General features: G+C 40.1%; 1 protein-coding gene across 1 annotated transcript; it reads right to left on the reverse strand.

The window, feature by feature from the left end:
* Positions 1 to 949: 949 nt before the first annotated feature.
* On the reverse strand, positions 950 to 23,263 carry LOC112140706 (receptor-type tyrosine-protein phosphatase U). Its single transcript, XM_024263719.2, has 7 exons — positions 23,230 to 23,263; positions 19,857 to 19,874; positions 13,857 to 13,893; positions 6,697 to 6,794; positions 3,584 to 3,700; positions 3,322 to 3,476; positions 950 to 1,208 (listed from the first exon to the last, which is right to left on the reverse strand). The coding sequence occupies exons 4-7, from the start codon at positions 6,778 to 6,780 to the stop codon at positions 965 to 967; spliced, it is 600 nt and encodes a 199-aa protein (XP_024119487.2). The 5' UTR covers positions 6,781 to 6,794; positions 13,857 to 13,893; positions 19,857 to 19,874; positions 23,230 to 23,263; the 3' UTR covers positions 950 to 964.
* Between the last annotated feature and the right edge of the window lie 6 nt (positions 23,264 to 23,269).

A 23,269-nucleotide genomic window follows, 5' to 3' on the forward strand; every position in this document is an offset into this window, starting at 1 on the left:
TTCAAGATATTTTGTACTTAAGAGTCCAAAAATGATCTTAAAAACGTGAGTAGTGACTCAAGGTGCTAAAGTCATTGTGTACATAGTTTAAGACATCGATGAGATGTGCTGTAGGTGTGACAGAGAAGTTTAAGGTGGAGTGGACTGTGGTGACAGACAGACTGAAAGATGAGGTTAGACAGGAGTTTCTATGGATCAGGATGTTTGCTGATGACACTGTGATCTATAGTGAGAGCAGGAGACAGTTAGAGGAACATCTAGAGAGATGGGGGTTTACTCTTGAATAGAGAGGAATATGAGTTTAGCTTCAGCAGGACAAAGTATCTATAGCCTCGTTTCTATTGAGCACTCCAGAACAGTAAGGAGTGGTACGGTACGGTCCAGTTAATTCTGGCAAGCGTTTCCACTCAGTTGAGCCTCGCTTCCACTGAGCATTTTGTGTCCACTTGCGTGTCATTGCATCATTGTAGCACGACAACTAGAAAGGCAACAACAATGCTTCTGTAAAGATGAAAAAACAGAAACGCTAGCTTAGGGCTATTTTGGTGCCTTCTAGTGTCGTCAAAACTTTCGGCCAATCAGCGGGTGGCTACAGCAGCTCCAACCGTTCAGTTCTATGTTTTAATGGACCTGCAACCATAGTTGGCCCTCTAGTTCACTACTGTTTTTGACCCAACATGAGTCCTAAAACTATTACATTTTTAATCCCTTTAGATTATATTTTATTGGGATTAATTTCTTACTTTTTACTATTTTTTATACAAATGTCATATTTGTCTATTCTTTGCAGAACATTTCTGAATATTGTGCTTTATTTGAACAAACTTGGATTCAGAAAACTGTCTTGACATTCTTGAGATGTTTTCTGCACAGTGAGCTTTGGTCTATCGTGCTTTTTAAAGAGTCTATAGTTTTTCAGGTTAAAATTCACTTTTACTTTACATTTCCTGTTTTCTTTCCTGGCCTAAAATAACCAACGATGACACATAATGGTGCAGGGAGACGTGTCTTCAGTTGTCGTCAACTTGGACTCATCAAACCTGTCGGGACACGTTCGGACCTTCGCACTCACTTCAGTCTGGATCATGTTGATTCTGCGGGAGCAGAGGGTCTTAACGCAGTTGTAGATGTCCACCACTCCTTCACACTCAGCCATATCCAGCATGACATCCAGCACGATGTAGCAGCCGGTCCGGCCTGCCCCCATGCTGTTAGGGAGGAGAAAGGATGAACTTGGAGAATGCAAACTCTAGAGTTAATCTAAAAACCCAACGCCAAACTTTTGATAGGAAAGTCGCAGAACAAAGGACTGTCAGAGAAAAATTCCTAATAAATCAAAGAACTTCAGAAGTTGTCTTTGTTACTAAATCTAATGCAACCTTCAGCTCTAATTATTTGGATAACACCAGAGGGTCATGAAATGTAGAAACATTTCTAAAAAATGTCTTAAAGTTCACCCTAAACTCCTATTTTCATCTGATTATACTTGTTGGACACTATTTTCAGTGTCATCTATACACATTATTAGGCCATAATAAATACTCATATTCTATCATCAGGATGTTTTTCTCCATCAATAACATCAGGAAGCAATTTGAAACCTCAGGAACTCCGTCACCTCAAGATAAACGGTTATAAACTAAATGAAAAGTCTGATTGTGTTCAGATTTCATCATTTATCTAAAGCGTGTCGCGGTGTTTCAGACATGCTAATAGAGGCTTTTTAAACATTCTCAAAACTTTTTTTTAAGGAATAAACATAATCAGTTGGAGATTTTATTTTGCTGCACATAACATCACAATCAGATCATAAATCAGCAGTTTATAAACCTATATTTCACAGACTTTCAGAGACTTTTCTCATCGGACAAATCATTCAAATAATTGCTTTCTTCACATAATAGAAGTGACTAAAGTACTGGACAAAGCCAAAGTTTTCTTTGTTTTTGGATTAGTTTCGGGACAAAAGCGGTAGAAGCGATGAACAGTGCAGGAGGGTGGGGTCACGCAGCACCCAAACACGAGTGTTGCTGGGATTATTGAAGGATGGAAGAACAGACAAATAATCTAATTCATCCCAGCTCTCCCCCCAGGTCCAGATAAGACCATCCATTCATCCAACTTCATAATCCACTCAATCCCTTTTGGGGGTCATGAGGATGCTGGAGCCTATCCCAAGTAGTGTTGGGGAAAGGTGTGGTACACCCATTGTTTGTAAAAGAGTACTGGACTGAGTGAGTGTGATGTCACACCCTCCTCGTCAAAAATTGTCATTTTTGGGTGTATCTTAATAATTTATGGCTCTGCAACTTACAGGGGACAAACCAGTACCGAGGCATGGACTGCACCTGTACCCTAACCCGGTAAGTGGATTTGTACCAGTTCCAGGCGCGGTACCAATTCTGGACACGGACTGGGCTAGGGTTAGGATACGGTTTAGGATAATGGTAGTGGCTGCGTCCGGGGGTTCGGTCCACGTCCGGTACAGCATCCGACAAAATGACTGGACCCCTGATTTAACTGGAACAGCCAGCATGTCAAAAACCGAAGAGTTGGGAACACTCAAAACGTCAAAAAGTGACGCGGAAAGTCCTCAACCAAACGTCAATCTGTGACAACTTGGGAATGAAATGCGTAGTTGAAACTGACACCACCATTTGTAGCCAGACCGAGTTAGTAAGCGGTGATTTGAGTCGGTCTGAGTCAATGTTTCTATGGTAACCACTCTCACCAATAAGGAGTGAGCTTGTTAGAAGTCCACACCCCTTCCACTGAACGAATCTGTCAATCAAAAATTGGAGGTGGGGCTAACAGGCAACCCTTACTTTTATTGAGGCATTTGACTGGTTAGTTTGTAAGTTGAATCACTTGTGATAAAGAAAAAAAATGGGAAAAAAGTTGATTAGAAAGGAAATATTAAGATATCAGAGCTATACTGGTTATTCTGACAAATAGAATGACTGATAATAACTGTTTATTTCTCTATAGAAGTCAATGGGATTTTAGCTTCTTCTTAGCCAATGGGTACTTCCCATTCAAGGGGTTTCTGGAGCCTCTCCCAAGTACTAAGATGTTGCGGGGTCACACAGTCACATGCACAGAGGGGCAATTTAGAGACACCAATTAACCTATTTAACCTGTTTTAGGCTGTGGGAGTGGCCTGTAGAAAACCAACATTTGCACGGAGAGAACATGTCGCAAAGAAAGAACCCAGTCAGGATTTGAACCTCTACACTACTGTGCAGCCCCCACCCCCAATCACCACAGTTCATTAGATCCTGCAGCTGATAGCAGTCGTACTCTGAAAGCTGATTGGAGTACCTGCAGTGGACCACCACCGGTCCAGCGTCCGGAGGAGTGGAGGTCTTGACCCGCCGCAGGAACGCCAGCAGGCCGGTGGCGTGATACGGCACTCCGTGCTCGGGCCAGGAGGTGAAGTGGAACTGACACACCTCATGTTTGGCAGGGTAACCTCTCTGCAGGACAAACCAAGCAGGAGTTCATTCTCACACGCCGACTAGAAGACGAATGAGTGCAGATCTCTGACACGTCGAGAAAGTTTCGACAGCTCAGAATGACTCACCCTCTCCATGGCAAAGGTGCGGACTGTGTACTCTGCCAGAGTTTCTGTCTTGAGCAGTGTAATCTTGATGTCACCGTACAGCTCAGTGTCATCAGGCCAGTATTTGCAGCACTTCATCTAGGAAAGAAAGGTTGGGGGTCAATCAACAATGCTGTAGCAAGGAGGGACTAACTTTAAAACCCCAATCGGACTCCTGTGAAAGAGTTTGATCACCTCCTAATGCGCAATGAAAGCTCATGATGATTCTGATTTTACTGGGATTTGTTTCATAAATATATTTCAGCTGCATCGTGCCTTAAGAAATGCCACAGAAAGCAGGAGCTCTCTCCAGAATATTTCTATATTTTCTCTTTTTCTGCTTCTTGGTTGTCACAAAAGTACAAAAAAAAATCACTTTTATCAGACACTTCACTGAGCGGCTAGTGTTCGGAGCTGTTTTGGTTCACGGTGAGGGTTTGCCCTCGTCTGCTTTATGTCGTCAAGATAATTCTGAAAAAAAATAATAAAGCGAAGCTCTGCACCATCTTCCTGGCATTTCTATTAATCTCGACAAACAGCAGCGACCTGAACTGAGATATTTTTCGGCATGCAGATGTGAAGGCTTTTTTTTTCTTTGTTAGTTTTCTCATATTATTTTTTAATGTCAGGTTCTTTGTTGAATTTATCAGTTTGTGAAAGCAGAAACGTTACCACGGTTCCTAAAAACGACAAACATGAATTTCGATAAATAAATAACCACATAAATTTAGATAAATAGCCTCAGTAAAAAGAAATCACATACAAAGAATGACCAAGTGTTACTGTAAGAGCGGTCACTGTCAGAATAACTGAGTGAAGAATAACAGCAACCATGTTGAAGTTTGATTGACAAAATATACAGCTTAGCTTTCCTGATATAGACTTTTATTTTGAAATCCAGTTCCTATTTGTACTCTGTCAGTCCTCTGCTGTTTACCTGCTCATCAAGTTCCAACAGTCTTTATTCCATCTTAGATTCTGAAGTAACCCCGTCAGACTTAATTGTTCTCACCTCACCTGGATTCAGTACCTGCTCAGACCTGATTCCGGTTTGGATTCTTTCTCAAAAACGTAAAAATCCTCTTAAAGTTGGTCGTGTTTGGATGTCTGGTGCAAATCCTCACAATAATCTGCATTTATTGCTGAATAAAAAAAAAAGCAATTATGTAAATGCTAAACGAGCTAAAGTACTAAAATTGCAACAAAAGTCTAAAAATGCCAAATAACAAAAACAAAAAAACTTGTGTCAAGAATAAAAGCCTCCAAGTTAATCTGCAGAAGCTAAATTACGAGGTCATATGAGGAAAAAATAATTGATTTAAAAAATGCAGAAGCTAAAAACATCCTGTCTTACTTTTTTTTCTGATCAATTTCTTGTTATAACGAGATAATAAAGAACGAAGAATGAAGCGTCTCCCTCTTCCTTTCTCATACTAAGAGACTGAGACTTTTATTTTGTATTTAACAACAAAAACACCAGAAGGACACTCCACTGAAGTTGTTTTTTTAGTTTATTTTTGATTTATTAGTGGATTTATGCTCCTCAAACGCCTTCATTCCTGTCTCACGAACCAGCCCCCTCCCTTTATTTTCCAAAACCCCCCGAATAAACAGGTTGATTGACAGAACCAACAGAGCCGACAAGTGTCTCAGCATAGCGTTCACTAAACTCTCGACATTAGCGGACCCAACTCAGTCTGATGCTATACTTTTTTATATCATCCACAGCAAGACAAAACAGTTTTTCAGAAAAAAAATCCCCACTGATAAATCAATAAATGATATATGGATCAGTTCAGGTGTTGTTTAGCTGCAGATGTCCGGAGCTCAGTGAACGCATCAGTCAGATATGCTCGCCGTCCTGAGTTCTGTCAATCAACCTGTTGTCGGTGGTTTTAGGGCAAATAAAGGGAGGGGCTGAAGCATGACAGAGAATTAAGACATTTAAAGAGCAAAGATCCATTAATAAAAAACTGACTAAAAAATAACATTTGTGGAGTGTTTGCTTCTACTTTTTTTGTCGTCAATCACAAAATAAAGACTTAAAACAAGTAAAGTCTCTGTGTCTTCGTGCGGAAAAAAGAGAGAGAGGTTTTTCATTATCTCATTATAAGAGAACATTAATAAACAATATTCTTTTTTTATTTCTTTACAATCTAGTTTTTTCATTACTTTACTTTACCATATTGGTTTAATGAATAAAAATGTAAAAACAATTTTAAAAAGGGAAACTTAAAGTATGTGATAATTAAAAAAAAGTTTAAAAAAATAAACATAAATGCTGAATAATCTGCAGAGTAAATCAACGGGTTAAAGTTTAATTTTTTTAGCTGAAGTTAAGAAACATTTGAAACTTTTCAGGTTTGATTCCAACAGCAAGAAAGCCAAAACACACCAAACTGAGAGAGATGGACACGGCTCAACCCAGTGTTTTACCCAAGAGTAATCCAGCTGACAGGAAGTGCTGGAGGGAGGGAGAAAGATAAGAAAACTCATTGATTTTCAAAATAAAACATGGTGTGCACTACCGAATGGCTTCTCTGACACGCCTGGGGTTATTTTAGTGCTATGAAGTGAAGCTTCAGGAGCTCTAAGAACTAAAGACCTAAAATAAATCAGTCTCATTCATTTGGAAGATTCTTTTTGGAAAAAGATACTTTAAAATTGAAGTTGGGGACCGTTTGGAAGTTTATGTTTTTTTGGAGATTTACCTAAAATCCGTTTTTGTTTTTCATTAAGACAACAAGGTTTTTCTGCTAAAATTTGCCACAACGTTTATTGTTTGCATCCTCACTGTCACTGGTGGCTTTCCTTGACGCTTTGGCCCCTCCCTGCTGCTTTTATCTGATGCAGGAATAACAGAATTCGCTGCTGCCCTTTACATACATCAAAGATCTGACCTTGAGGCAGACACGCCAAAGAAAACAGATGATCACTCCTGACCCGGCAGCAGCACTCATTCCCTCCCACAAGGAGCTGCTCCTCTGAAAGCTCCACAAATACCTGCCCCCCATCCATCCATCCATCCATCCATCATCCATCCATCCATCCTCACGCCGTGTGAGGAGGTGAAGAACAAACGGGAGCACACTTACCCTGCCCGCTTCCACCAGCTTGGTGAGCATGACAATACTGAAGCAGTTCTCCTGCCAAACCATCCGCCAGAAATCATAGATCATCTCCTGCTTGGGCCCTGTGGAGGAGACAGCACAGGTTTAGGTGGAGGGAGGGAAGAAGCAAAACAGAGGAGGAAGAGGAGGGCTGAGAGATGAGACATAAGTCAGAGAAAATAGCAGCAATAACTGTCCAAGTAGAAACAGTGTAATCCATGCAGGAGCGGAGAAACAATGTGTCATCCGTGAACCGCCGCTCGCTGGCGCTCTGTCATGTCAGTTCTCCCACAAATCCGCCAGCGCTCTGCAAACAAGCCCCTCCAACACAAATCACTGTCATCGATTTCACTGCATCAGAACCAGATTCTCACAAAGCAGATTTTGGATTTTCTTTGAGTTTAATTACAGGACTCCAAAGTTTCTTCTTCAATCTTTATAAAGACCCACTTTGATGAAAATCATGCTTTTTTGGGGAGTGTTTTTAACATGTTCTTTTAGGACATACACAAGAAATTCAAGCTTGAAATCGCGTTTCTGAGTATTTCTTTATTCAAATCTTTGTGAATCCGGACCAGACGGACTTGGAGCTCCCTGCTCTGACGCCTCCACTTGCAAATAGATCCATGTACGTCTTCGTTTTCCTCTTCTGAGCTGGATAGCTTAACCCTTGTGTCATCTTATGGGGTCCAGATGACCCGACCCTTACATTGATGTGTGATCCCTTCCATGACAAAAGTGGACAGGATTTTATGTCTGCCACAGACACCAGGTTTGGACAGACCCCAATTTTAATCCAAACATGCCTAGGATGGCACAAGGGTTATGTAATGTTAGGCTGGAGGTGTGAGGGTCTGTAAGCTAGCGGTAGAGAGGTCTGTAGTCAATATTGACTGCTCCATTAAAAAAACAAATATTTTGTAATTTATCAAAAGAAAATCAGCGGAGATTTCTTGGTAAAAACAACTTGTATTCGAGATAAAGTCGCTGTGCTTAATGCTGTGATCATTAAATAAAATTAATTTTACAATTTTTTACACTGACAGACATAAAAATTCAGGTAGATTCAATTCAAGTCATAATCTAAAAATGAAGTGAAAATTGTTATTGTACAGTCTTGGGAAATATCGCGATACATATCGTATCGTGAGGCATGTATCGGGATAGGTATCGCCAAACTCTTGCCAATACACACCCCTAGTTTTATCCATTCCTTCCTGTATCACTATAGTAGTTTAAAAAGATGAAAAAGTATCTTGAATCTTTATCATTTAAACACAATCTTTTCCTCGTAAATACAGACACAGATATAAATCCTTGAGCCACAGATCTGAACATCCACCTCTCTTTGTGTCGTACCCTCCACTGAAGGAAAGCTCCTTTCAGTCTGCAGTCTGAATATCTGCTGCTCGTCTGCAGCCGTGGAGCCTGACCGCTGTCTTTTCTTTTTCAACCCTGAACCTGCGAGCCCTTCAGAGAGGAGCCACGGCTGCAGCGCACTCACCCCCACTTCAAAATTCAGCTTCATTTTTCTAAAGACGCCTGCATAACTTTCTTTAAACACAAAACTCGTGATTTTTTTCCAAAATTTAATTAAATGTACATAGCTGTAGAGGTGTTGCTGTTACAAGGTATTTAGTGGAAACCAGACAAATCAAGAATTAGACACGTCCCTAAATGGTGAGAGCAGCAGCAGAGGCTGAGTCAGAACCAGAACAGCGCCACCCACTGGTTGACTCAGGGATAACTTGGAGAGTTTTAATGGGTCATCTTTATCAAAAACAAGTGAAGAAGACAAACATGCCAACCGGGCCACTCAATTTGACCTGCCAGTCAAAAGACAACGCCCTTTTTGCAAGATAATTTCAGACTCAGATGCTAAATATTGTAAATAATAATATTAAAATAATCTGCAGCAGACTTGTCCTGAATTTTAAATCTAATCAGAGTGTTCTTTGCACAAACATCAGCTCCATTCAGCTGCTTCTTAACTGGTTTTGGTCCTCAGTCCAGTTTAGCACCATCGAGTGATGTGACATCACGAGTTGATTTCAAATCACACAAGACAAAAACCACCAGAGGAAGGTTCGTAAGTATTTCTATTCTTGTTATTCGTAAAGACTGTCATTAGAAACACAGAAACGCTGAATTCTGAAAGCTACTGTTTCTTTGGAGACAACATTTTGAGCCAAAATTGCTTTTTTGAAATCTGGGAAACAGATTAGTTTTTCTTAAAGATCCACTCCAATGAAAATAGTGTTCTTAACATGTTCTTGTGGCATTTTTCTCATGATGGAGGACATGTATGAAGAAAGTTAGGCTTAAAATTGCTTTTTCTGAGTGTTTCTTTGTTCAAATCGTTGTGAATCAAGAGAAGATGAAAAAAATGTTTGAAAAAGAAGTGGTTAACTTTTAATTTATGTCTACCACTGAGAAACTATGTTATATAAAACACTTTTTTATTATTTTGGCTAAATATGTAATAATCATAATTAAAAGACCACTGGGAACACTTGGATGAAAAGATCAACTGTGTGGAACTTTTAGAATTCTTTCTGGATTCTTTGAGTCAGAATGACACATTTCTGTGTGAGGACCCAACAAGTTGAAATTTTTAGAAGCTCTGGAGAAGCATTCCTGGAACACACAGCACCTACATTTAAAGCTTTCTCCAACACCACTAGGTAGCACTGCCCTTTTGTGTTAGCATTTTTCTTTTCAGCAGTCATTAAACCCGTCGGGGTGTCGACACGAACCCCGTCCGTTTGCTGAACCCGTTGTGCCTCAGCGTTAACTGACCCTGCAGCTTCGCTGATCTGAGATCTTCGCTCTTCAGCTGCAGCAGAGGAGCGCCAACGCAGGAGACGGATGATGCGCGGTCCGTGTGGGGCGGCGGAGATCTGTATGCACCACACAAACAGCTCCTCCTCCCACCGCCCTGACACACACTCCTCCTCATCTCTGGACAATAATAGAGCGCTAGCCTGGAGCACCTGCTGCCTCCCTCGTGATGCAAAAAGTTCACGTACTCATGTGTTTGGAGAGGGATGTATATCCTGGTTCAGTTTTTCAGTTTAGAACCAGATTGAGATTAAATTACCTCCTCTATAATCTCTAATCTCATTTGAACAGATCAGATAAAAGAGGCCAAACAAATGTTTTTCTTCAGAGATCATGTGGATGTTTGATTGAAGACACATGCCGCGTGATGGTACATTCACACCAGGCATAGAAACCAATCTCCTTAAGCAACCACTTTTAATAAAAAAAAATAATTTAAACACATAAATATGTGCGTTTCAGGCTTCCGCATGAAAAACCTTTCACTACGCAATTGATCTTATTCCGTTTTAGCACTCTACATACAATATGCACTACCATTGGATGCGCAAAAAAATTAAAACCGGTTGAACTTCGACCAATCAGGGACTTGGATTAAGTAGTGACTTATGGGTACCATCTGTGAGTACATGCGCTAGTGTCAGGTAGTGACAGACACATTGTTGAACGCCACACGCATGCCTGTTGTTTCCAGACTTACCATTAGGCAAAGGTAGGCGATTGCCTGGGCCCCTCTTACACCTTAGGGGCCCCATACTTAATAAAAAAAAAAAATCTGCGCCTTTTATCATCTAACTGTGTCATGCAGAACACCAAATCACTGAAATAATATTAAACCACTGGAATGTTTCGTCCTCCACCAGCTCTTCTGCCACAACAGGATAATTGCATAACTTGTTCAAAAAGATTTCTGTGTAAAATTACAACTTTTTAAATCATAAATATATGATTTTGGTTGTCTCATTTTTTAATTTATTCTTATATATTTATCTTTTTACTTTCATGGTGGCCCTCATACTCCATCGTAAGAAAAGGGACAGAAGAGGAGGGAAAAGGCAAAAGGAGGGAGGGGCAGAAAATGGTCATTTTGAGAATTTTTTTAATAATAAACTGTTCTGTACTATTATTTTAAATATATTTGCTTATTTTTGCCTTATTGAGTAAAACCTAACTGAAATGATGAATAGAACAACTGCAGAGGGGCCCCATGTTTTTGTTCCCCCCCAAACTACTAAGTCCGCCACTGGGTGTTGCATGGCATCATTTTGTTGAAAGCTAAAAAAAAGATTGGGCTTGAGATGTGAATGAATCTGTGGCTGCCATACTGTTCTAAAAAGTGAGCCCATGCGAGCCCCCAGCTGGGCGTCGTCTGGCAAATTTGCAGACTAAAATCTGTCCACTCATCAGCCTCTGATTCTACTTTAAAAGCCAACTGATGAATCAATCAGCAGCAATCTGCAGCTTTCTGTTTCAGGTAAACACAGTCTAAACTTAAATCCAATATTAAAGTGCTCAGATGAGGCCGGTACAATAAACTCTGGAAACAGGGGGGGAGGTGCACCTGAGGAGAAATCGAAGGAAATGCCATGAAATGCTCCAGGAAAATAAAGCAAAGAAGAAAGTGAGGAGAGAAGGAGAAAAAACATAAAAAGGAAGAGGTGTGATGGAAACACCTGAGCGTTGAATAGTGTGCACGCTTATCTCTGCCGGACAGACAGCTTTAATAACATCCCTGAGCAGAATGCATCACTGTTCTTTCCTGCTGCAGACCGACGGGAATCTGTCAAACTTCTCTTTCCTGGTTACAAAACCTGTCAGGATGATAAAAGTGCTGCTACGCCTCCCTGAACAACTCCTTCCTGTTTAGCTCCACGTTGCAAAGGAAAAGCTGGGAGGCGGAGGCTTGGAAGGCTTTGTTCAAAATCACTACCTGATTTACCTGAACATGCTGAGCGTGCTCATTTATCTCATGCAGCGCGGCATGCATCAGCTCCGCTGGGGAAGATGTCTGCAGGAGTTACAGCCAAGCAACTAAAATGCATCCTACCTATTTAGTTCTGATTGATATCTAAAAAAAAAAAACTCTAAAGAAAGTCGTTTGATGTCGTTTGCCTGTGAAATCGGCAGGATTTGTCCACTGCAGGCTCCAACAGCTGATTACACCGTAATGAACTCCAAAGAGGATTTTACTCAAACGTGTCATTTCTCCTTTTGAGACTTTTGGACCCATTTTCCTTTCTATAGTTGTCACCTTTAAATAAAAACAAACTATTCTCCACTTTTAAAAGTAAAATGAAGTAAATCCAACATGTTATTTTTGATTATCTTTCCTGTGTTTCTGATCGGAATCATCAACAGTTCTGTAACCTGAGTATTAAAAACAAATAATATCCTTACCGTAAAAGAGACGGGCAGAGCTAACCGCTAATGCTACAGCTATCAAACAAAGTTAGTGGCAGCATAGCTTCAGCTTTCTGCTCTATAGGTGGCGCTCCACTTTTTTGCAACGTTAGCTTCAAGCACAATGAAAACTACAGCAGATACGTCTAAAGTCATCCAGGTTTGGAGCTACCTTTAGGTTAAGTGAGGTTAAGTCGATGCTGGTTGGTGTTCTGGTGTTAGGCTGCAGTACCTACTTTAAACAGTAGGTGTCAGAGGGACATAGTTCCTTTGAAAAACTACAATTGAATTCATTAACATTGGAGTTGATAACAACAATGAATACACACTCTTTGAATTATTTTAACTCTTTGACAGTTCACAGAATGAGCATAATTCCTGCCAAATTACTAGCATAATGTTAACTTATGTGAAGTTTCGATAACTTAGTAAATATTTTAAAATGGTAAAATGTTGCATATCCATGCAAAGCTGCTTTCCTACCTGCCAGAATCTGCTGGTTTGCTTTAAATGTGTAACTTTATAATTGTAAAGTATTGTGTAACAGAGAAAAGCTGCTTTTTTTCTTTTTAGATCAGCTGGTGTACGTTAACTGCGTAAAAACTTTACAACTGTGTAAAGTTACAAGTGCTGTATATCAAAGAAAGGAGACTTTTCTCCACTTGAGGATCAGAAGGGTTACTTTGATTGAGTAGAAATGTTACAATTATAAAGTGTTGAGTATCATCGCAAAACTACTTTTCTGCGCATTCGAATCCACTGGTTTTTACTGATTGCGTAAAAACACTACAACTGAAAAGTGTTGCAAATTAGTGCAAAGCTGCTTTTCTCTGCGTCAGTATCAACTGGTTTATTTTTATTAGATAAAAACACTACATTTTTAAAGTATCAGAGCAAAGCTGCTTTTCAACACATTAAAACCAGCTGCTTTACGTTAATTGCGTAAAAACACTACAACTGTAAAGTGTTGCATATCAGTGCAAAACTGCTTTTCTACGCGTTGGAATTAGCTGGTTTACATTAATACCATAAAAAGTTTACAGTTGTGAAGTGTAGCATATCAGAGAAAAGCTGCTTTTATCTGCGTCAGATTAAAGTGGTTCATTTGTATTGCATGAAAACACTAATTTGCAAAGTGTTGGGTATCAGAGCAAAGCTGCTTTTCTACGCGTTGGAATTAACTGGTTTACATGAATACCATAAAACATTTTACAGTGGTGAAGTGTTTCATATCAGAGAAAAGCTGCTTTTCTCCGCGTCAGAATCAGCAGGTTTACGTTAATTGCATGAACACTTTATAATTGTAAAGTGTTGCATATCAGAGAAAAGCTGCTTTTCTCTGCATCAGAACTGATTGGAATTACATTAATTGCATTAACAGTTGATTAGTTCCGGTGATTTAAAGAATGTCAATTCTGGAGCTGAAGCTTTGGTGTTAAAGCTGCAGTCTGGCCCACTTTCTCCTCAGTGAGTGGTCTTGCATGCAAACAAAGCTGAGCACCACAGTAAACTGTTTGAAGATGAGGAAGAACTGAAGAAAAAATAGAATAAAACTCAAAGAAACACAGGTTGACCGAGTGCAGCTGATCAGAGAGTCCAGCTAGACTCTCGCTGTGGGTGCTGCTTGGGGAATACGGGCCTCACTGTGTACCACACCAACATCAGACAGTCAAATAGCAGGTTGGAGAGACACAAAAGCAGAACTTCACACAACGAGACAGACGCCTCCGACGGTTACAGCCAACTGTTCTGGGAGCGTTTGTCGCAGTCGCAGGCAAAAAAGGTTTGGGGTGTGAAGCAACTGAACCCCCCCTTAGTGTTCACACACTAAACATGTTCCCAAACCCAGCTGGGCTGGAGGATAAAGCTTGTCTAGAAAGACAGGTGTGGAAGTGAACGCTCACCTTGAGTGGCGATGAAGTGGTTCGACCGCTGGTAACCCTGCGTGATGGAGAAAAGACAAACCGTGAGTTTACAGCGACGGCAAGAGGCGGCATGAAATATGAGTTGATGATTGCAGCTCTGCTTTTTTACCACTTTCAACTGGACATTGCAGACTTTGTTCATGTGCAAAAGTTAGAAATCATCTGTTGTTTTGGATTGTTTCATAAAACTTCCCATTTTGCTCCCACTAAACAAATTAGTGCCAAATTTAAAAGATCGCAGGAGGTAGAAATCCTCTAAGCACAAAATCTTTAACATACTGTAACTTTTTAACCATAAACACAATCAACGTAATTCCAGAACATTCTGCTAGAATTACGTTGATCGTGATAATGGTTGAAACGTTACAGAGCAAAAACACTGGAGCTCAGGTGTTAAAGTGTTAAAACATCAAGCTTTAAACCAAATATGAATTTATGTACAGACTGTTTTCTAGGCCGCTTTTAATGTTTGTTTCTTCCTTTTCTGTTTATTAAAACTGTGTGGGAGGGTTGTTACATAAAATCATCTGTTTTTGAATCTTTTTTTTTTTTTTTTAAGCTTAAATTAGTGTATAATTAGGGGTGTGTTTTTTTTCCTAGGTAGGTGGGTGGACCCGTGGGTACACTCAGAAAACCTCTCAGAGTTATTATAGCTTCTGCACTCCAGGCTTTATGTTCATATAATCATTGATGTCACCCAGAAGATTCTGGGTAATCAGTCCACTTCATCGTTTTCTGTGATTTATACATGAAGAAAACAACACTTAGATGAACACCTTCATGCTTTTTTTATTTTATTTGACAATGGTGGTTTGATAAATGAAAAAAAATAAATAGTCTGAATCATTCCTTTGATTCAGCATTTGGAAAACCAACAATGACTTGAATGGGATTGTCATTTTGTCACTGACTGCTGAGTCAAGCTAAAGTGGTTTGCTGCCACCTTTAAAATTGCTTCTAGTCAGAAAAGCCCCCTTTTGAACTGGGTTAGTGTTGTCTTCTTGGGAGGTTTGTCTACCTCTGACGGGGGTAGACAACTGAAGCGGGGGTTGGTTCTACAGAAAATCAAAACAGACACGGTACTGCACACAGGTGCAGAGGTATGGAGCTAAATTAGGGCCAATATTATCTGAAACCCCCCCAAAAAACAAATATTGGTGTTTGGCCAAAAATTGTTTAAAATGTTCAAAACTTTTTGCTATTCTAAAATAAACTTCATTAATTTCAACTTCAAATGTTCAAATTTTTAGGTTTCAAAATTTAAAATTTTGATTTAAACTTTTTTTTTCGTTTTCAAATCTGAAAATTTCAGTTTCAAAACTTTTGGTCCCGTGGTGGCACGTTGGGCGGGGCTAGCACAAAGGACCAATCAAAATTGACGAGGGTGGTAACCTCAGTCCCGGTGCATTCACTGACTATGAGGACTTGGATAATTACGGTCATAAAATAGCTGTATTGTCTGTACTATCAAAGTCTGAAGTTGCCCCAAGACGGGCGATATGAACATCGCTTTTAAAACAATAGCTACGTTTAAAACTCTCACATAAAAAAAAAAAAAATCAATATAAATAAAGTTTAGCATGAAATACAACAGGGGTTTATACTCAATAAATCCCTGTTGTGACAGTAAAATCTGCCCAACACTAGAGGCTCTCAGCCCACATCTGTTTGATCAGCTGTTAGACAAGACAAGTAAAAAAAAAAAAAAACTAATAATAAAAAAAATAAAACTCTCACATTCACTCAAGTTTTTATGACCATTTTTGTTCTCTATGTACAAAACATGTGCACAATGATTGTGTGTTTCCAGATAAACCAAGTCAAACGTGGACGAGTCGGGACTCAGATTCAGTGAAACTCACCAAACTCTTAAGTTTTCACAACCAGAAGTAACAAGGCGTGTGTTACCAGCTAAACCAGGTCGAACTTTGACCAATCAGGGAGAGGCGGAAGTACTCCTGGAAGTCAACCAGTAGCATCACCCAGGGGAAGGGTGTAGAGCTCACCAAACTCAGAGCTGGTTTATCTGGCAACCCAAGCATGGCAACAAGCCGAATGACATCTGCATGTGTTTCTCAAATAACGAAAACCAAAAATGATGTCTAATCCATATCCAGCATTGAAAGGACGCTAGCAATGGACCAAACTTTTTTTCTGGTTAGTGTTCAATTCACAAAATTTGAGCCGCTTCTACATTTCATACTTTGTGTGTGAACACCACCGGCTAAACCAGCGTTCTTGAACCCGCCTGGTGTATACATAACATTAGATCGCGATGCACTGAAATTGTTTAAAAAAAAGAATAATTTCAGGTAATTAGTGATATCACTCCAATTAAAAGTTCTCATTCAATTTTATTGTCTTTGTGTTATCAGAAGTAGCTTTGTTATCTTTTTCTATCAGACAAATCATCACACACCCACCGCTGTGCTTCACAATTGGCTGGAGGTGTTGCTACAATTTTTGTTTTTTTAGCTATTGCTATTTATTCTGTTTTTAACTTCAATGACCTTTATCAACAATTGAGTTTTTTTAGATTTTTACAATCAATCAGATGACTTTAAAAAGAGTTTTGAATCCAAAGTTTATCTTTTGCACATGAGTGAACGTCCATCTCTTTTAGAAACACGAGGATGCCTGGCAGGACAAGGCCGTCAGGCTGCAGCCAGAAGCTGGGATTACATTGCAAAGAGAACCGCTGTTAACTCTGGCTGTCTGTGAGCCGGTCATTACATGCAGGGGGACAGCCGCCTCTCAGAGATGCAGAGTTTTGCATGCAGCCAGGGCGGCCGCTCAAAGGTGGACTGACGTGTGTGAAGGATCTTCAGCTTTGGGAGTAATTCTACCTGAGTGACACTGACTGATCAGGCTACTCCCCTCTGCTCTGACTGGCATTACTGCTGTTATGATACAGTGTGCAGGGCCTGGAAGCCTATTAGCAGCGTCCTGGCCCTCCACCAGGAACAGCCGTGCGCTGAATGCCAAACAGCAAATCAAGATAGATCCCTGCAACCCCCGTCTGGAGCTCCTCTCTCATCACTCATTGCTTTTGCAGCTGCTGTATGCAGTCAACATTTGTGCAAATACCGCACACACACACATCACACACGCTTCTGCATTAGACACACACGCACAACTCAGTGGGGCAGCAACACAAATTACATTCCATAACTGTCATGCCGCAGAGAGGAGCGGAGACGGATGGGCATCGCTGTGAAAGAGTGCGGCGACCCTCGTTCCAACCAGCCTCGGATGCCGACGCTCTCCTGCCTGTCACCGTGACAACCGTATTTTCCAAAAGCAGGCAAGCAGAAAAACATCAAGCGATGTGGATTTGAAAGGAAAGGAAACTGAAGCATGCACAGTCATACGAGACACAAGGAGCTCGTGGGCTCCGTCAAAAAGGAAAACAAGTCGTGTTTTGGGAAATTTGTTTGCTTCAACCACCAGCCGGCTGACAAGGAGAGGCTGACCTTCACATATGCGAGGAAATCAGCTCATATTCGCCAAGCATCTCAGAATCACTTTGGCACTTTTGGAAAAATGGTTGTTATCATGGATGAGAGCGCTGAGGGACAGCGAGGAGCGTCCCCCTTCTCTCTGTTGAAGGGGCTCCATCACACCGAGGCAGACTCTTCCTCAGCACCACCGGAGAATGAAAGGATAGATTTCATGAACTTTAATGTTAAAACTCTAAATTATTTTTGTTTCACTATCATAAAAATGTTCATTTAAATTGAGTTTTTCTTGAAGCTTTTTTCACACAGCAACAACAAATCAAACTCGGCCTGACTTTAATTGGCAATAATCATGTTCAGTTTTTTTCAGTTTACTTATACTTTTCTAATCCATGTATTAATTAATATGTAATATTTCTGTTTTTGTCATCTTTTTATTGCATTATTCCATTATTTTTAATGCTTTCAATCAATCAAATCAAATCACTCCAAAAAATACAGTTTTACACTTGATATAAAATGTGACATGTAAGAAAAATATAGAAATCTGCAGATAAAATGACCCACATTGCTCTAAATTTACAATTACTCTTTTAAAAACAAGTCATTAGTCTCAATAGAATGTTTAGAATTTGTGTTTTTTAGATCCCTGAGCCTAAAAACCCAGAAAAGTTACATCTATGTCTCCTCTAACTGTAGAAAATCAAATCAGGTTTGGTCCACAGATGGAGGCGATGGAGCCGCGGAGGCGCCTAAAAGGTAACTCCAATTTCGTGTTCAGGCTAGTTACTCCTACGAAGAGGATCATATGATGCAAGAGGAGCTTATTTGATTTCATGAGCATATATTGTTTCATTGGCAACATTTCAGTATTGTATTATAGCATGAAAGCATGGAATTAATAAATCTTTTTTAAATTAATCTTTACATAAATCTGTTCAAATGTGCCGTTATGTTTCTGAGACGATAACAGCTTTAGTTTGACACACTGATTCTGAAGACATGATATGTGAAGGCGACTGGGTTTCAATACAGAAGTTATAGTGTAGATGTTTGAAGGTCAGGCCTTAACTTCAACTTTGAGTCTATTATAAGTGTTTCAAATCATTACCTTTCTGAAATGCAACGGTCAATTCAAACTATCATACCCTGAACCTCTTTTGGTATTGGTATGATCCAGGTTTGGTCCTAGCATGATCCTGTTTTGGTACTGGCATGATCCAGGTTTGAACTCTTTCTGAGCCAGCTCTCTCTGATGGTCCTCTTAGTTTGTCAGGTGTAAAATCTAAACGAAACTCTTGTTTGGACTGAAGAAAGAAATCTGGCTGTCTAGAGAACTTGCACATGAAGTCTGGTGCAGTTCACTTCAGTGTGAATGCAGGCAGACTTTCAACAGACTAAATACTTACAATATACAGACAAAAAACAGGCCACTGTGTTAATCTGAAGAAGTTGGAACAACAAAAATGTTTGAAAAAAATGTCCGTTGGGAAAAGTAACGGACACCTATTTACTTATTCGCATTTGAAAGTTAGAGGACAAATATGACTAGACACTTGTCTATTTCTTGGTCAGAACTTGTTTTCATAAACACTGTCCCATTCAAAGCAGAATTTAAACTTCTATATGGCTTGATGTTTTTCCTAAAATGATTGTTTGTAAAAGATAATTAAACCAGATGAAGGGCCAGGAGTGAGACCTTACTGTGGTGTTGGGTCCTACTGTCCCAAAGACAAGGTTTGAACCTGAAAGTGTCCAGTCATTTACACAACTTCAAAATGTTATTTCTCAAAACATAACACTTACATTTGTATTTTTCCTCATCTTGGTGTATTTTCAGTTTAATTTAGTTTAGATTGTTAAATTAAAGAGTTTAAATGTCTTGAAACTTAGAGAAAAACCCTTTCAGGAGTACTTTCTTAATCACTTGTTCACATTTTTGGTAAAAAAAAAAAAATACAAAAAAATAGATTGATAAAAGAGAGAAAAGCAACCAACTATTTTATGTTCATGAGCAGGAAGATCCAATTCAGTCAGGTTTTTTTTACATGGAATCAATTAGAAGAAAAAGTTAAAAAACAAACTGTGATATAATGGTTCCTTAGCTGATTTTTCTGGTGTTTGATTATCTCTTCTTTTCTGGTCTCATTCTGAGATGCTTGACAATATGGCCTCTAACCCTGTGGCACAATGTCCTTTCATGTGAAAGCCTTTTCCCCAAACTTCAAAGTCCCAGCATACATTTGCACTCTTATTCCATGTGGGAGCCCGAGCTCCCACCTAACCTCAGCTTGCTGCCTCAAAAGCATACCGGGAGCTTGATCTCACACTGGAATTCCATGTGAGCAGTTGACCACGGATGAAAAACGTGATGGATAAAAGTGGAAAAGACTCAGCAGCTCAAAGAGAGCAAGCACAGGAAGCTCAGCGGGAAGGAGATGGGGCGGCTGGCAGGAACACCAAGAGGGGCAGCTTTAGGAGCGGAGAGTCGGTGGAAAAAGAAGAGAAGCAAGGTACTTACTTCCCTGTTTATCCGAATCTAAGAGATGCCAAAAAAAGGTGTGGAAAAGTAGAGAGAAATGAAGAAAACAGGAAGGAAACAAGAGCGAGTTAATGTGGTTACAGAGAGGAAGAAGAGGGTTATGAAGGAGTTGAAGAGCAGTTCACCTGTGGAGAGAACACTGGTAAAAAACCTGAGACCCAACAGTCACAATAATTTGCTTTTCCGGAGTTTTATTCCCTGAAAGAATCTGAACAGTTTGACCCTTTTTGAATAGTCCCTAAACACCTCAAAATACATCCCTGTCACTTACTGGGTGAGAAGTAACCCATAGTCACATGAATCCATAAAGGGCTTGACTTGAACAGGTGCTGCGGGTTGTTGTGCTGTCTGGACAACAGTGTGGCCCCATATTGATGGGAGTGCGGGTGTCTTGCAGTCATGAAAATAGATAGTACCATTGTTGTACGCAGGGTAAGTGTATCGTAAAGTGTTTCGGAGGAAAATGTAAGTTACACCTACACCAACACATTCCCGTCATCACATGTTGACGTTTGGTTAAGGTCCCTCCTTTTGACACATTTTGATGTTTTGGCTGTCCCTAACTCGTCGCTTTTCGATATAGTGACTGTTCCTATTAAATAAATCACGGGTCCTCAACCTCCAGGCCACAAACCAGAACCAGTCCAGTACCACGACACATAGCGCAACAATACCCAAACCCAGTACCAGTACCCCACACCGGACCAGATGCAGTACCGGACCCAAACCAGTACTGGGCACAGTACTGGACATGAACCAGTACCAGTACTGGGTTAGGGTACCGGCACTGGATGCGTCCCGAGGACCAGTGCGCATACGGTACCGCCTCCCAATTTTACGATAGACTCCGAAAGCCTTCAGAAGGAATTTCTTACAGCTGTAGAGCTTAAAGGCCACCAAAACAATGCAAAAAATTTCATCTGGGCTCCAAGTCCAAAAGTCCCAAACTTTTTTGTTAACTTTTTCCAGTATGTGGGAAAGACAACAACACATTTTAGCCTTAGGAAGTAACTTATATCCAGCCAACAAAGCCAAGTAGGCCCCATGTGGTTTAAAAGTGGGCAAATGATGTGGAGCATGCTAGCTTGCTACAAAGAAGCTTGCTAGCATACTAGCTCAATACAGAGGAGCTCGCTAACTTGCGACAGCAGAGCTCACTAGCATGCTACAGTTGTGCTTGCTAGCTCGCTACAGAAGAGCTCACTAGCATCCTACAGAGGAACTCACTAGCATGCAAGAATGGAGCTCACTAGCTCCACCTGCATGCTACGCTGTCCACCAATTAGCTGGCTAGCGTAGCAAACTGACCCACTGAATCCCCACTTAGGTCAACGTGAGCAAACACAGGTGGGGCCACAACAGAAACTGTGGACAAACCCAATTGGGGCTCACTTTTAAACCATGTGGGGCCCACTCGTCTTTGCTGCCTGGGTACATGTCTTGTTACTAACTGCTCATGTTTTTTCAATGTGATTTTTCCGCACACAAGATATAATAAACATTTCTTCATTTTTAACTTTTTTATTAAAAGAAAAACACTAAGGGACAGTGTCATTACTAGAAAAAAAAGAAAAACGACCTTAAAAAGGAACAAAAAAAAAGTTGCCTTTTTTGTTTTAGTCCATTTTGTAAAGTGTTCTTAAAGAAAAATCAATCCATGAAGTTTCAAGGAATCGATTGTGCATCTTGTAAGTGGAGATGATTTTAAATCCCGCTCTAGCTCATCTGCCAACCACGGACAAAGCGATGTTCTGCAGATTTGGCACAGAGCTTCTCCCTGTCCCCCCCATCTTTAATAAAAACGAAAAAACATGAATCTAAACTTGAATGTGAATGAGTTCTGAGGACAGAAGGCTTTTTTATGTTTAACCTTTAAAATAAGCTGAAGTTTAATTAATTCCATGCTCAGTCTCTTTTGTGTAAAATTGAAAGCATTTCTCAGTACGCATGTGAGCCAGAGGTCCTGGTATGACGTGTATGAAAATACGTGTGTGGGGGGTGGGGGGTTGTCGATGACACAGTTGAGGACACAGAGGTCCGGCGTTGATTTGCTGAGTGGAATTCCCTTCAAGGAGACTCTGACGGGCAACTCAGGAACAATTAAAGGACTGTTTTCCAAAAGAAGCTGCTTCATTTGGCCAGGTTTGTTTAAAGGTGAACTGCTGATTTTCTCAGGATGTGTGTCTTTCTCTTCTGACCCCTTAAGGTTTGCCTTTTTTTTTTTAAATAGTGAGCATGGTTTCGGAATTGCTTTTCAAATCCAGGGCATCAGATAGTCCAACACCATCTTGTTTTCTAGTGGTTAGGGAGGAATTCGGATATATCCCAGAACTTATTATTAGCACGCTACACGTTAGCTATATTTGAAGCGTTAGCCACGTTAGTATATTCAGATTAACACCAAACCTTGTTTGCACATAAAAGTAACAGAATAGCAACGCTAAAACAAATGTTACTGTGATTATGCTAAGTCCCAACCTGGTTAGTTACACATAAAATAAACGCAGTTCAATGCCGCTACATGTTAGCCACGTTAGCGTATCCAAAATAACACCTAACCTTGTTTGAAACACATAAAAGAACAGAAAGATAATGCTAAAACAAACATTACTGTGACTACGCCAAGTCCTAACCTGGTTAGCAACAGTTAAATCAAACACAGTTCGATGCTGCTACATGTTAGCCACATTAGCGTATTCACAATAACACCCAAACTCGTTTGTAACAAGTAAAAGAACAGAATGATAACACTAAAACAAACATTGCTGTGATTAAGCTAATACCCAACCTGGTTAGAGACAGTGAAATCAAACTCAGTTCAACATTGCTACATGTTAGCATTTTAGCATATTCTCAATAACACCCAAACTTGTTAGTAACATGTAAAACACATTACTGTAACACTTAAATCAAACACAGTTCAATGCCGCTACATGTTAGCCTTGTTAGCACATTTACAAAAACACCTAACCAAACATTTTAACAGAGCGCCATGTCCCTCTCAAAGTCCTATACTGAACTTCATCTTTGTGGTTTTCCTTTTTTCAGGTAAAGGCAGTGGGTGATTATGTTTTTTATCTATATATATATATATTATGCGCTAGTACAAATTTTCCTCTTTTATTTTTTATTCATGTCCTTTTCTGTCACAAGCTATTACAAAATTACTTTGGTAGCACATCACTCCCAAGTCTGAACATCAGTCGCCTCACTTCTGGCTCACGTTATTAGACTTTCAAATGAACCTGAAAGTCAGGAAAGTTACCAAGTGTAAGCTAACTGGGCGTGCAGGTGAGTCTTAAAACAATAAATCTGGATCAACAACAGAAAACAGCAAAGATGGCCTGCTTACATCTATGTAGTTGGCGTTAACGTAATCGGAGCTGGGGTCG

The sequence above is a fragment of the Oryzias melastigma genome, unplaced genomic scaffold (assembly GCF_002922805.2).
Source record: "Oryzias melastigma strain HK-1 unplaced genomic scaffold, ASM292280v2 sc05835, whole genome shotgun sequence".
Taxonomy (NCBI): Eukaryota; Metazoa; Chordata; class Actinopteri; order Beloniformes; family Adrianichthyidae; genus Oryzias; species Oryzias melastigma.